Genomic DNA, 13,761 nt, shown 5'->3' on the forward strand with positions numbered 1-13,761 from the left:
TAGTTGGATAGGGTTAGGGTTAGGGTTAGGGTGATTTTAGTTGGATAGGGTTAGGGTTAGGGTTAGGGTGATTTTAGTTGGATAGGGTTAGGGTTAGGGTTAGGGTTAGGGTTAGGGATAGGGTTAGGGTTAGGGTTAGGGTTAGGGTTAGGGATAGGGTTAGGGTTAGGGTTAGGGTTAGGGTTAGGGATAGGGTTAGGGTTAGGGTTAGGGATAGGGTTAGGGTTAGGGTTAGGGTTAGGGTTAGGGATAGGGTTAGGGTTAGGGTTAGGGTTAGGGATAGGGTTAGGGTTAGGGATAGGGTTAGGGTTAGGGTAACCCAGGGTTAGGGATAGGGTTAGGGTTAGGGATAGGGTTAGGGTTAGGGTTAGGGTTAGGGATAGGGTTAGGGTTAGGGTTAGGGTTAGGGTTAGGGTTAGGGTGATTTTAGTTGGATAGGGTTAGGGTTAGGGTTAGGGTTAGGGTTAGGGTTAGGGTTAGGGTTAGGGTGATTTTAGTTGGATAGGGTTAGGGTTAGGTTAGGGTGATTTTAGTTGGATAGGGTTAGGGTTAGGGTTAGGGTTAGGGTTAGGGTTAGGGTTAGGGTGATTTTAGTTGGATAGGGTTAGGGTTAGGGTTAGGGTGATTTTAGTTGGTTAGGGTTAGGGTTAGGGTTAGGGTTAGGGTTAGGGTGATTTTAGTTGGATAGGGTTAGGGTTAGGGTGATTTTAGTTGGACAGAGCTTCATTTAAATAACTTGTATTTTTGTGTAATCATGTGCATCTTAAATACAGACTCAGAATCTTCAAACTTAACAAGAAAACAATTTGACAATTTCTAAATTTCTAAATCAGAATTTCATAAGACTTTCAAGAAAGACAATCCTAAAATACAGTGTTACAAGTACACAGCATATGAAGAGGATGGGAACATTTGAATAACTCAGAAATGGATTAATAACCCACGAGGCCACAGCCCTGGCGCAGAGGGTTTAATGATCTGGCTGCAGATTCCAGGTTGAAACCCACCTATTCTTAAAACATATATCTAAAAAAAAAAATGTATGAAATTGAGGCTCAGATAAAATCTATTAAAAGAGAGGATGTCTTTATTTCATCCAGATATATAAATACAATCAGAAATTCCTAATTTTGACTAACTGTAAAACTAAAAAACTAAAAATGAAACATTGTGTAAAAATGTACTTTTCAACTATTAAAAACGCACCCGATATATTTCCTTCATTGAGATGCTTGATGTGGTCCCCTCTGGCTGATGTTTTTTTTTAAACTGAAAAGCAAAAGTGACCCTAACCCATTCATAGATGCCAACTGCTTTATCGCCTATTGACGATAGTATCTTCTGGTCGGGGGAATTTTGTTAAGATCCCTGACACTCTTTATGAACCTTAAAACGCATCTCTATGAACATTAAAACGCATCTCTATGAACCTTAAAACGCATCTCTATGAACCTTAAAACGCATCTCTATGAACCTTAAAACGCATCACTATGAACATTAAAACGCATCACTATGAACATTAAAACGCATCACTATGAACCTTAAAACGCATCACTATGAACCTTAAAACGCATCTCTATGAACCTTAAAACGCATCTCTATGAACCTTAAAACGCATCTCTATGAACCTTAAAACGCATCTCTATGAACCTTAAAACGCATCTCTATGAACCTTAAAACGCATCACTATGAACATTAAAACGCATCACTATGAACATTAAAACGCATCACTATGAACATTAAAACGCATCTCTATGAACCTTAAAACGCATCTCTATGAACCTTAAAACGCATCACTATGAACATTAAAACGCATCACTATGAACATTAAAACGCATCACTATGAACATTAAAACGCATCTCTATGAACCTTAAAACGCATCTCTATGAACCTTAAAACGCATCACTATGAACCTTAAAACGCATCTCTATGAACCTTAAAACGCATCACTATGAACATTAAAACGCATCACTATGAACATTAAAACGCATCTCTATGAACCTTAAAACGCATCTCTATGAACCTTAAAACGCATCACTATGAACATTAAAACGCATCACTATGAACATTAAAACGCATCACTATGAACCTTAAAACGCATCTCTATGAACCTTAAAACGCATCTCTATGAACCTTAAAACGCATCACTATGAACATTAAAACGCATCACTATGAACATTAAAACGCATCTCAATGAACATTAAAACGCATCTCTATGAACATTAAAACGCATCACTTGAAAGTGTCTTCCACATTATTTTCATAAAAACGAAAGGGTAAATTACGGCACATATTTACAGGGTTAGTGTTTCCACACGGCCATACAGTATTTACAGGGTTAGGGTTAGTGTTTCCACACGGCCATACAGTATTTACAGGGTTAGGGTTAGTGTTTCCACACGGCCATACAGTATCTCCATGTTACGGAAGACATAGACTACCTGTGCTTATTTGCTATCTAGCGTGCTCTGAACACCGGTAAGCTAACTGGGGAAGAAGTGTGGTTCAAATGGAGACACACATAGCTTGTGGATCAGTGCTAAACTGCTACAGTTAAATAAAGGTTCAATACATTTTTTTTTTTTTTTGTTGCTCTGAGGACCTCCAAGACAAGGTAAAATGTATATTGCGTGAACCTCAATGGTATATTTTGCAAATATGCTATGAACGTCGTTTAAACGGCATTTCATTCTTACAACATTAAGGGAATGTCATCACAACTAAGCATATTTTGTATTTTGGGAACACATCTCTTGTAATGTATACCCACACTGTTCCGACAACCTGCCGAAATGTTCTGGGAACATTTAAAGAACTCAGAAAGGCTGTTCTGTCAACATTGTAACATCTAAGGAATGGTTTGTGCACCCTGACGTCAGGACCACTTGACTGTTTAAGTGTTATTGGGAACCTATTGCTTGTCATATCCCCACAATGTTCCCACAATCTAAAGAAATGTTTTAGGATTTTTTAATGTTGCAACATTAGAATGTTTTTTTTTTTTGCAACCTAATTGTAATAATCAGCACAACTGGACAGTTTTGTTTGTTTTGGGAACATATCTAGTTGCCATGTCCACACTTTCCCACAACCTAACAAAACGTTCTGGGAACCTTTTAAAGAACTGACAAAATGTGTTCTGGGAATATTCTTGTAACATCAGGTGAATGTTTTTTGCATCCTAAAAGAAGTAATGTAGAATCATCTGCTCAACTGGACAGTTTTTGTTTTATGAGAACATTTGCAGCAACCTAATGAATGTTCTGGGAACTTTCACTGAACCAATTTGGGTTTGCTGGGTAGCCAGCTGGAGGCTCAGCTCACCATGGAAACTGCAGAAAACTGTAGGAAGCAGTTAAATATCATTTCTCCCCCCCCCCCTGTTGGCTAAATATTAGTGACATTTTGTATTCTGGTAGGCCTACTTCTCGCAACACATGGTAGTTTATTTAGTAGAATTAATCAATTGCATCATATTGTAAGTGCACTATCTTTGCCACATCAAACATGATCATGATAATGATGACAGACATCAGATTTATAAAAAAATAAAATTAAAAGGTGTACTATCACCCTCTTTTCTCCCCAATTTCGTGTCAAAAGGCAGTCATTTGTCAGTGTGTGGTGACAGACTCTTGATATCTACTCTACCATTTGTCAGTGTGTGGTAACTGACCTGTCTAGGTGTCTATCTACTCTGTCAAAAGGCAGTCGTCAGCACGAACCCCAGTGAGAGAAGAAAATAAAAAAACATTAGAGACTGGGCTCTGGATTTGTATTGGCTGAGAAGGAAGTGTGCGTCAGCTTGTTGTCATTACGTGGACAGGGATAAATCATACTGGACAGATTGTAAACTACATCCTTGTGGAAGGAAAAGGAGCGGACATACACAGGTCCTTCTCACTGTCACGATGCGGGGCATGCAGGAGAGTCTGTGGGTCCTACCTCTGATACTACTGGGGCTGTTACAGCACTGGGCTGAAGGCGACTCATTCAGTCAGGTAATTCCTGCTGTAAATTGATGAATATATTATATAGCCTAGTTATATTACGATTGATACAATATAATTTCATTTGAAAATATGTCGGGGATAACTAAATTGCGACACAGGCTAATCTTTTACATTGTGGCATATTTGCTTTATCGTTTCGGTGTAGTAAAATATTATTCTGTTTATTTCACAATCCAGTGCTTCTTGTTCAAATAGAAATAATCAATCTGGGAACAAAACTAAATATTTACCTATGCTTGGAGCGTCACGCGAACCATTACGCAAAACGCGCCTGATATTTTACTATCAACATTTGTAACTTGAGTCTGATAATTATCTGTACAAAACAGTTCATCTGATAATACTTGTGGAATATAAAAATACTTGCTTGATATACACTACCGTTCAAAAGTTTGGGGTCACTTAGAAATGTCCATGTTTTTGAAAGAAAAGCACATTTTTTTGTCCATTAAAATAACATCAAATTGATCAGAAATACAGTGTAGACATTGTTAATGTTGTAATTGACGATTGTAGCTGGAAACGGCTGATTTTTAATTCAATATCTACATAGGCTACAGAGGCCCATTATCAGCAACCATCACTCCTGTGTTCCAATGGCACATTGTGTTAGCTCATCCAAGTTTATCATTTTAAAAGGCTAAATGATCATTAGAAAACCCCTTTGCAATTATGTCAGCACAGTTGAAAACTGTTGTTCTGTTTAAAGAAGCAAAAAAACTGTCCCTTAGACTAGTTGAGTCTCTGGAGCATCAGCATTTGTGGGTTCGATTACAGGCTCAAAATGGCTAGAAACAAATAACTTTTTCTTCTAAAACTCGTCAGTCTATTCTTGTTCTGAGAAATGAAGGCTATTCCCTGTGAGAAATTGCCAAGAAATTGAAGCTCTTGTACAACGCTGTGTACTACTCCCTTCACAGAAGAGCGCAAACTGGCTCTAACCAGAATAGAAAGAGGAGTGGGAGGTCCCGGTGCACAACTGTGCAAGAGGACAAGTACATTAGAGTGTCTAGTTTGAGAAACAGACGCCTCACAAGTCCTCAACTGGCAGCTTCATTAAATAGTACCCGCAAAACACCAGTCTCAACATCAACAGTGAAGAGGCGACTCCGGGATGCTGGCCTCCTAGGCAGAGTTCCTCTGTCCAGTGCTCTTTTGCCCATCTTAATATTTTCTTTTTATTGGCCAGTCTAAGATATTGTTTTTTCTTTGCAACTCTGCCTAGAAGGCCAGCATCCCGGAGTCGCCTCTAATCGAACCCACAAATGCTGATGCTCCAGATACTCAACTAGTATCTGCTGTGCTATCAGCTGTGCTAACATAATTGCAAAAGGGTTTTCTAATGATTAATTAGCCTTTAAAATGATAAACTTGGATTAGCTAACACAACGTGCCATTGGAACACAGGAGTGATGGTTGCTGATAATGGGCCTATGTAGATATTCCGCCAAAAATCTGCCGTTTCCAGCTACAATAGTCAGTTACAACATTAACAATGTCTACACTGTATTTCTGATCAATTGGATGTTATTTTAATGGACAAAAAAAGGCTTTTCTTTCAAAAACATGTACATTTCAAAGTGACCCCAAACTTTTGAAAGGTAGTGTATATTTTCTAGTTTCTTTGCAAATGCAACACATTTCTATGAGAAAACTGAAATGGTCTGTTTATTTATTTTTAGTAGATGCTCTTATTCAGAGAGATCTAAAGTAGGGAGTGCATACATTTCCGTAGAAATCAAACCCACAACTCTAGCATTGCCACAACACCGTGCGCTACCAACTGAGCCACGTCATCACATCACAAACTACTTGATGTCTCAATGTAATCAATTACTGTATTGGTCATTGTTTTTATCTCCATGGTGATAGAAAGTCTACAGGTACAAACCTAGATGATCAGTACAATACAGTAATGTACATTTATTTTAAGCGGTTTGTAAGGATTGTAAATTAATATGGCACAAAAAGTGGTTATTTGATCAAAACTTTTTTAAATAAATTTGATGTGGATGTTTTGTGTTTTTGGTTTAAAAATTGTTTTGGTTTATTTAATTCAATTTATGAGTTTTGTGTATTTATTCATTGTATTTTCATCTTAAAATACCTGATTTCGTCTTATCCATTGCGCAAATAACCTACAACTGTGTCTGTCCAGAGCTCACTCTGGCAGGGAAACTCTGAGGGCCCAGAATAGTTGGTACAACGTTGCAAGTTCATTGTTGATACAACGTTACAAGTTCATTCCACCGCAGATCGGTAGAAATGTTAAGATAAATTGTAAATTGACACTCCACATGAAAAAGGGTTGGCGACTCCTGGTGTAGCCTATTACCCTTCAGGAGCATAATGGCAGGTGGGAGGAGGAGGGTTTGGAATATATATTTTTTGTTCTGGTTATCTTGATCTCTTGCTCCCTCTTTGAGTCATTTGTGTGTCTTAATTATTTCATCAAACAGTGTGCTTAAAGCATATGTGTCCAACTCAATCCATAGAGGGCCAAGTGTCTGCAGGTTTTCACTTTTCCTTTGTAGTTGATTGATGAATTAAGGTGACTGATTAGTAAGGAACTCCCCTCACCTGGTTGTCTAGGTATTAGTAAGGAACGCTCATCACCTGGTTGTCTAGGTATTAGTAAGGAACTCCCCTCACCTGGTTGTCTAGGTATTAGTAAGGAACTCCCCTCACCTGGTTGTCTAGGTATTAGTAAGGAACTCCCCTCACCTGGTCATCGAGGTCTTAATCGAAAGAAAAAAACTAAAACCAGCAGACACTTGCTCCTCCCCGAAATGAGATTAACACCTCTGGCTTAAAGCATCAGACAAGCTCAGTGCATGTAGTTGATTTTTTTTTTTTAAACACATAGGGTGGGTCTATATATGGAAAAATACACATTTACAAATTTAGACCAATCAATTGGTTGAAAGAACAGACGACTCTCGGTTGACCAATATGTATTTTAGGACAGCCCTAGACAGATAAATACACATGATTTATTATGTAAAACAAGTAGAATAATAGTGCTTACATTCTTGGTCTACAAGACTAGAGTGGTAAACATCACTATTGGATGTCATTGATTAGTTTAGATTTTTTGTTGAAGATTGAAAACTGCATCTACATGCATTTGGCCTATTTTCTGAGACTAACAGCTGATAGCACCACAAAAAAAGCACATGCATAAATATACAGCAGAGAATATGCATAAATGTTTAAACGTGTGTGTGTGTGTGTGTGTTTTGATCTTCAGGTGTGTGACCCATCAAAAGATGGCACCATCTATAACTACAATGCTAAGACCCTGAATGGGAGTCGTTCAGTCTCCCTCCGTGAGTACATGGGGAAGACCGTCCTCTTCGTCAACGTAGCCTCTTACTGAGGACTCACCTTCCAGTACCTGGGTAAGACTGTCTGGCTTAAGACTAACAGTATAACAGTAGGCTAACAGTTGAATTAGCTAACAGTAGGCTGACAGTTGAGTTAGCTAACGGTAGACTAACAGTTGAGTTAGCTAACAATAGGCTAACAGGAGAGTTAGCTAACAGTAGACTAGCCCCACGCTTAAGCTTGGACAATATACCGTTGTTATGATTATTATATATATATTTTAATATATTATTTTTTGTGCTTTTAACCTTATTTCTCCCCAATTTCGTGATATCAAATTGGTAGTTACAGTCTTGTCTCCTCGCTGAAACTCCCCTATGGAGAGGAGAGGCGAAGGTCGAGAGCCACGCATCCTCAGAAACACAACACTGCCAAGCCGCTTTGCTTCTTGACACACTGCTTGCTTAACCCGGAAGCCAGCCACACCAATGTGTCGGAGGAAACACCGTCCAACTGATGACTGAAGTCAGCTTGCAGGTTCCCGGCCCACCACAAGGAGTCACTAGAGCACGATGGGAGAAGGAAATCCCGTCCGGCCAAACCCTTACCTAATACAGACGACACTGGGCCAATTGTGCGCCGCCTTATGGGACTCCCGGTCACGGCCTGCTGTGAAACAGCCTGGGATCAAACCCGGGGCTGTAGTGCCTCAGACTGCTGACTCTCGGGAGGCCCGCACAGTGTGATTTTCAATACGTTTTTTTTGTGTGTGGGGGGGGCACCCCGCCTTGCAGGGTCTGCGTGCTACGCCAATTCTTATAATTATAAGAAATCTAAGATGTGTCAAATAAATTGTATCAGGGCTCCTGCTATGCATTTGGTTAACTAACTTGCTGGCTAAGTGGCTCGATGTCAAGATCAAGCTTCTTGGTTACCGCAGGTACGTTCAACCGCCTCCTGGGACAAGATCCCTGTTGCCTAAATTGTTTTTTAAATTTTTATACGGCCTCTTGTGTAGACATTCGGTATACCCTGGTATGGTACAGAAACGTTGAGACGGTATGAACATCTGGATACAGCCCAACCTTACCCACACTTAGTTTACGCTCAAAACCCCACAACCTGATTCACTGTAAATCCCTCTTACAATGAGCAGGTCCATGCATAGACTGACATGCTTGACTGACTGACAGGCCTAGATTCAATCAGATCAAGCGTTAACCGGCGTTAGCTGACACCCACATAACTAATGTTTTGGCAGTGACGGAGGTGGAACTGCATTGGAGCTGTCAAAATCAGTGAGCAGCTATTCTTGTGATCGTTGTCAGGAAGCCACACCCACCTCACTTGAGTTTGCAGTCAGAAGGAGGGAAGTGTAGGCCATGTAGAAATAATGACGCTCACAATTTCTATCAGCCTAATGGAGGTGTAGATTACATCTCCCATTCCAGTGTTGACTTGTAAACAAAGGCTGCGTGAGATTTCTGTGAATGCAACTCCGTGCAGCCAATGGAAATGTCCGCTTTAGGTACAATGCTGGGAGTCGCTTTTGGATTTGACAGCTCTAACGCAGTTCCAAGTCCGACATGCCAAAGCAACCCGTAATGCAGTTGTCGGCTAAAGCGGATCTGATTGAATGAAGCCAGTAATGCAGTTGTCGGCTAAAGCGGATCTGATTGAATGAAGCCCGTAAAGCACTCTTCAACAAAGAGAAAGAGGCCAGTCCATATGTGACGAGAAGAGGAAGAACTATAGTGTACGCCCTACTTAATGTACGTTGTTTTGAAATCTGATTTTGTCCTCAATTTACCCAAGGGTTTATTATGTTATTATACAACCTTTAATCCATCAGTGTGTGTGTGTGTGTGTGTATGTGTGTGTGTGTGTGTCATCTAATCAGAGTTGAATGCACTACACAAGGAGATGAAGGATTATGGGTTCACCATTCTCGGGTTCCCCTCCAATCAGTTTGGAAAACAGGAGCCAGGAGACAATCATGAGATTCTGGCCTCTCTAAAGTAAGTATTGTTTGTCTCAGAGATCCGTTAACATGAAAAAACGTACGTCATTAAACTGACAGATTTTGATGGGGGAATTGTGTATTATGCTAATTAGATGGGGCACAGACATCGACCTTAAGGGGGTAAAAAAGACAGTGGTGTAATGTATACGATATACATTACCAATGTTTTATTACATAGGGGAAATAAACCTGACACTTGAAACTAATCCAATCAAATCAAAAATCAAATCAAATTTCACATTTATTTATATAGCCCTTCGTACATCAAATCAAATGTTATTTGTGGCCCTGGTCAAAATGTATTTATATAGCCCTTCGTACATCAGCTGATATCTCAAAGTGCTGTACAGAAACCCAGCCTAAAACCCCAAAAAGCAATGCAGGTGTAGAAGCACTTAATCCAATTGTCCTGCATGCCTGAATGCAGGGAACAAGACAGCAATACTTCTGTCAATCAATAGAGCTTCTTTTAGTTTGGAAAAGAACATCTAAGGAGCGATATACAAATCCCTAAGGTATAACCCACTCTGAGAAACATATACAACGTTCCTATGGTATCTGGTCCCTCTAGCCCACCCTAGACTCTACTCCTGGCCAGCTTAAACCCCATGTAGACCAGACTAGAAACCCTGGTTTCACCAGTGTCCGCCTTCAGTATATTTGGGTTTATAACCTGAGTTGTTAACCTCTCTAGTGAAAGCAGAGATTGTATGTATAACAGGCTGTGGTTTTGTGGTTCGTGTTCGTGTCACATAGTCGATCTATCTAAGGCAATAGCTCAGTGAGTGAGGCACCCATTATAAAAGGTCCGTTAAGTGGCTCAAAAGCATGTCTAGGCAATGCCTGTGTCCCAAATGGCACCCTATTCCCTAAATAGTGCACTACTTTTGACCAGAGCCTCATGGGGTCCTGGTAGATTGCCAGGACTGAATAGATTGCCACTTGGGAAGCACACCAGTGATAAGCGTATCTATCTCTCCTTGGGTTCCAGGCATGTCCGACCAGGAAATGGATTCGTTCCAAACTTCCTGCTATTCCAGAGGGGGGATGTGAACGGAGACACAGAACAAGGAGTCTACACTTTCCTCAAAGTAAGCAAGTGATTAGGGTTGCAAAAATCTGGGGACACACTCAAAATGTCCAGGTTTTTACAGAAATCCTGGTTAGAAGATTCCTAGAATCACAAGGTAAAAAAAAGCAAGAAATCCCGAAAATCTCCAACCAGGACTTGTGGAAAACTGGAACATTTAGGGATGGGCCATCCTTCAGGTGATTGCTGTTGTCATCCTAGTCTACAAGGGGTCAATAACCCTTTCTGGGCGACTTACTTCCCATTATAATCCTGACTAAATTCTTGGACAGATACTATGTGGAAGTGACAGTTGGCAAAAATCACCCTGTAACAGATATGCAACTGGGTTACACAGAGTGGGAATTATATCATGACATTCAGGGGGGGGGGGACTATTGGGTGCACACCAGTTTTTAATAGGCTTATTAGTAAAGACGTGTCATTTAACAGTAAAAATGTATGACATTGTAATGTGACATGAACACAACCGGTTATGTTTTCATCTGATTGTAAAAACAAATCACTTAGTAGGCTACCTGCCGTTGTACATGTGTGTCCACTTCAAAATAATTACAGCATCCAAACAGTGCACTGTGCATGCGCCATTTTGACGAATGGAAATGGACTGTTAAAAACAGTGTAATGACACTCGGTGATTGTCACTAGGCCTACTACAGTAGGTGTATCACGGATACCAAGGGAAGCCGTGCTTCCCCAAAAATGATAAAAAAAATATATATATAAAAATTAAAGTATAAACATTTTCTTCTTCATTAATTACCTTCAATTAGCAAGTGGCTTCTGAAAGGCTAATTAATTTGAGTCCATTGGAGGAGATCTACAGTTGAAGTCGGGAAGTTTACATACACTTAGGTTGGAGTCATTAAAACTCGTTTTTCAACCACTCCACAAATTTCTTGTTAAATAACAAACTATAGTTTTGGCAAGTCGGTTAGGACATCTACTTTGCGCGTGACACAAGTCATTTTTCTAACAAGACAGATTATTTCACTTATAATTCACTGTGTCACAATTCCAGTGGGTCAGAAGTTACACTAAGTTGACTGTGCCTTTAAATAGCTCGGAAAACTCCAGAAAATGTCATGGCTTTAGAAGCTTCTGAAAGGCTAATTAACATCATTTGAGTCCATTGGAGGTGTACCTGTAGATGTATTTCAAGGCCTACCTTCAAACTCAGTGCCTCTTTGCTTGACATTGTGGGAAAATCAAAAGAAATCAGCCAAGATCTCAGAAAAATCATTGTAGACCTCCACAAGTTTGGTTCAGCCTTGGGAGCAATTTCCAAACGCCTGAAGGTACCACATTCATCTGTACAAACAATAGTACACAAGTATAAACACCATGGGACCACACAGCCGTCATCCTGCTCAGGAAGGAGACGTGTTCTGTCTCTTAGAGATGAACGTACTTTGGTGCGAAAAGTGCAAAACAATCCCAGAACAGCAGCAAAGGACCTTGTGAAGATGCTGGAGGAAACAGGTACAAAAGTATCTATATCCACAGTAAAACAAGTCCTATATCGACAACCTGAAAGGCCGCTCAGCAAGGAAGAAGCCACTGCTCCAAAACCGCCATAAAAAAGCCAGACTTGGGTTTGCAACTGCACATGGGGACAAAGATCATACTTTTTGTAGAAATGTCCTCTGGTCTGATGAAACAAAAATAGGACTGTTTGGCCATAATGACCATTGTTTTGTTTGGAGGAAAAAGGTGGAGGCTTGCAAGCCAAATTACACAATCCCAACTGTGAAGCACGGGGGTGGCAGCGTCATGTTGTGGGGGTGCTTTGCTGCAGGAGGGACTGGTGCACTTCACAAAATAGATGGCATCATGAGGTAGAAAATTATGTGGATATATTGAAGCAATATCTCATGACATCAGTCAGGAATTTAAAGCTTGGTCGCAAATGGGTTTTCCAAATGGACAATGACCCCAATCATACTTCCAAAGTTGTGGCAAAATGGTTTAAGGACAACAAAGTCAAGGTATTGGAGTGGTCATCACAAAGCCCTGACCTCAATTCTATAGAAAATTTGTGGGTAGAACTGAAAAAGTGTGTGCAAGCGAGGCGGCCTACAAACCTGACTCAGTTACAACAGCTTTGCCAGGAGAAATGTGCCAAAATTCAACCAACTTATTGAGGGAAGCTTGTGGAAGGCTACCCAAATCATTTGACCCAAGTTAAACAATTTTAAGGCAATGCTACCAAATACACTTAATTTGTATGTAAACTTCTGACCCACTGGGAATGTGATGAAAGAAATAAAAGCTGAAATAAATCATTCTCTGTACTATTATTCTGACATTTCACATTCTTAAAATAAATAAAGTGGTGATCGTAACTGGCCTAAGACAGGTAATTTCTTCTAGAACTGTTCTAACACTGTCTTCTAGAACTGTTTAAACCCTGCCTTCTAGAACTGTTTAAACCCTGCCTTCTAGAACTGTTTTAACCCTGCCTTCTAGAACTGTTTTAACCCTGCCTTCTAGAACTGTTCTAACCCTATAACCCTGTCTTCTAGAACTCCTGTCCGCCGGTAGGGGACAGCTTTGGGAACCCCACCAACAGGCTGTTCTGGGAGCCCCTGAAGATGAACGACATCAAGTGGAACTTTGAGAAGTTCCTGGTCGGACCGGACGGAAAGCCTGTGATGAGGTGGTTCCCCCGGGTCACAGTGTCTGAGGTTCGGATGGACATCATCAAATACTTCAATCAACTCTTATCCCAGTCCACCCAGCAGAACATTGACTAAGGTTTTACTGTGGTTGTGTCCCAAATGGCACAGTAATTCCCTATGTAGTGCATTACTGGAAATTCATTACATAAGGAATAGGGCGTCATTTGCGACGCAGCCTGTGTTGTCATCAGGGCTGGGGTCAAATTCCATTTCAGTTGAGTAAATTCCTGAATTGAAATGGAATTCATTCCATCCCCGATAGGCTGGATTTGATTATTAAAAAAAAAAAAAGATATATTAGAGATCGCTCCTTTAGATACATGAAATCACAGTGGAACGGTTTCCAGGGTTCAGATTAAACTTCTTTCTAGACTAGACAGCACTTTCAAATGGAAATCCTCCAATGACTATGCTCCCCCCCCCTCTTGTAAAAAAACAAAACAGACAAGCCATACGTAGAGTAGAAATCAGTCGATGGTGGTACTGGGTAAGGGTTGTAGGTCATAAAGGAGGTGGCATGTTGTATGAAGGTGAGGCTTGAAAACAGTGATTCTGTGGTGCCAAGCCTGAGTTCTAGGGTCCAGGCCAGTCTTTCAGTGCATTCAGGCTGGGCCTGGTAACCCTAG

At 40.4% G+C, this 13,761-nt stretch overlaps 1 protein-coding gene across 1 annotated transcript; it reads left to right on the top strand.

Moving 5' to 3' along the window:
* Nucleotides 1-3,792: 3,792 nt before the first annotated feature.
* Nucleotides 3,793-13,450, top strand: LOC112237244 (glutathione peroxidase 3-like). The gene is made up of 5 exons (XM_042303467.1): nucleotides 3,793-4,002; nucleotides 7,265-7,415; nucleotides 9,242-9,359; nucleotides 10,356-10,455; nucleotides 12,980-13,450. The coding sequence occupies exons 1-5, from the start codon at nucleotides 3,913-3,915 to the stop codon at nucleotides 13,208-13,210; spliced, it is 690 nt and encodes a 229-aa protein (XP_042159401.1). The 5' UTR covers nucleotides 3,793-3,912; the 3' UTR covers nucleotides 13,211-13,450.
* Nucleotides 13,451-13,761: the final 311 nt, after the last annotated feature.

The sequence above is a fragment of the Oncorhynchus tshawytscha genome, linkage group LG21 (assembly GCF_018296145.1).
Source record: "Oncorhynchus tshawytscha isolate Ot180627B linkage group LG21, Otsh_v2.0, whole genome shotgun sequence".
Taxonomy (NCBI): domain Eukaryota; kingdom Metazoa; phylum Chordata; class Actinopteri; order Salmoniformes; family Salmonidae; genus Oncorhynchus; species Oncorhynchus tshawytscha.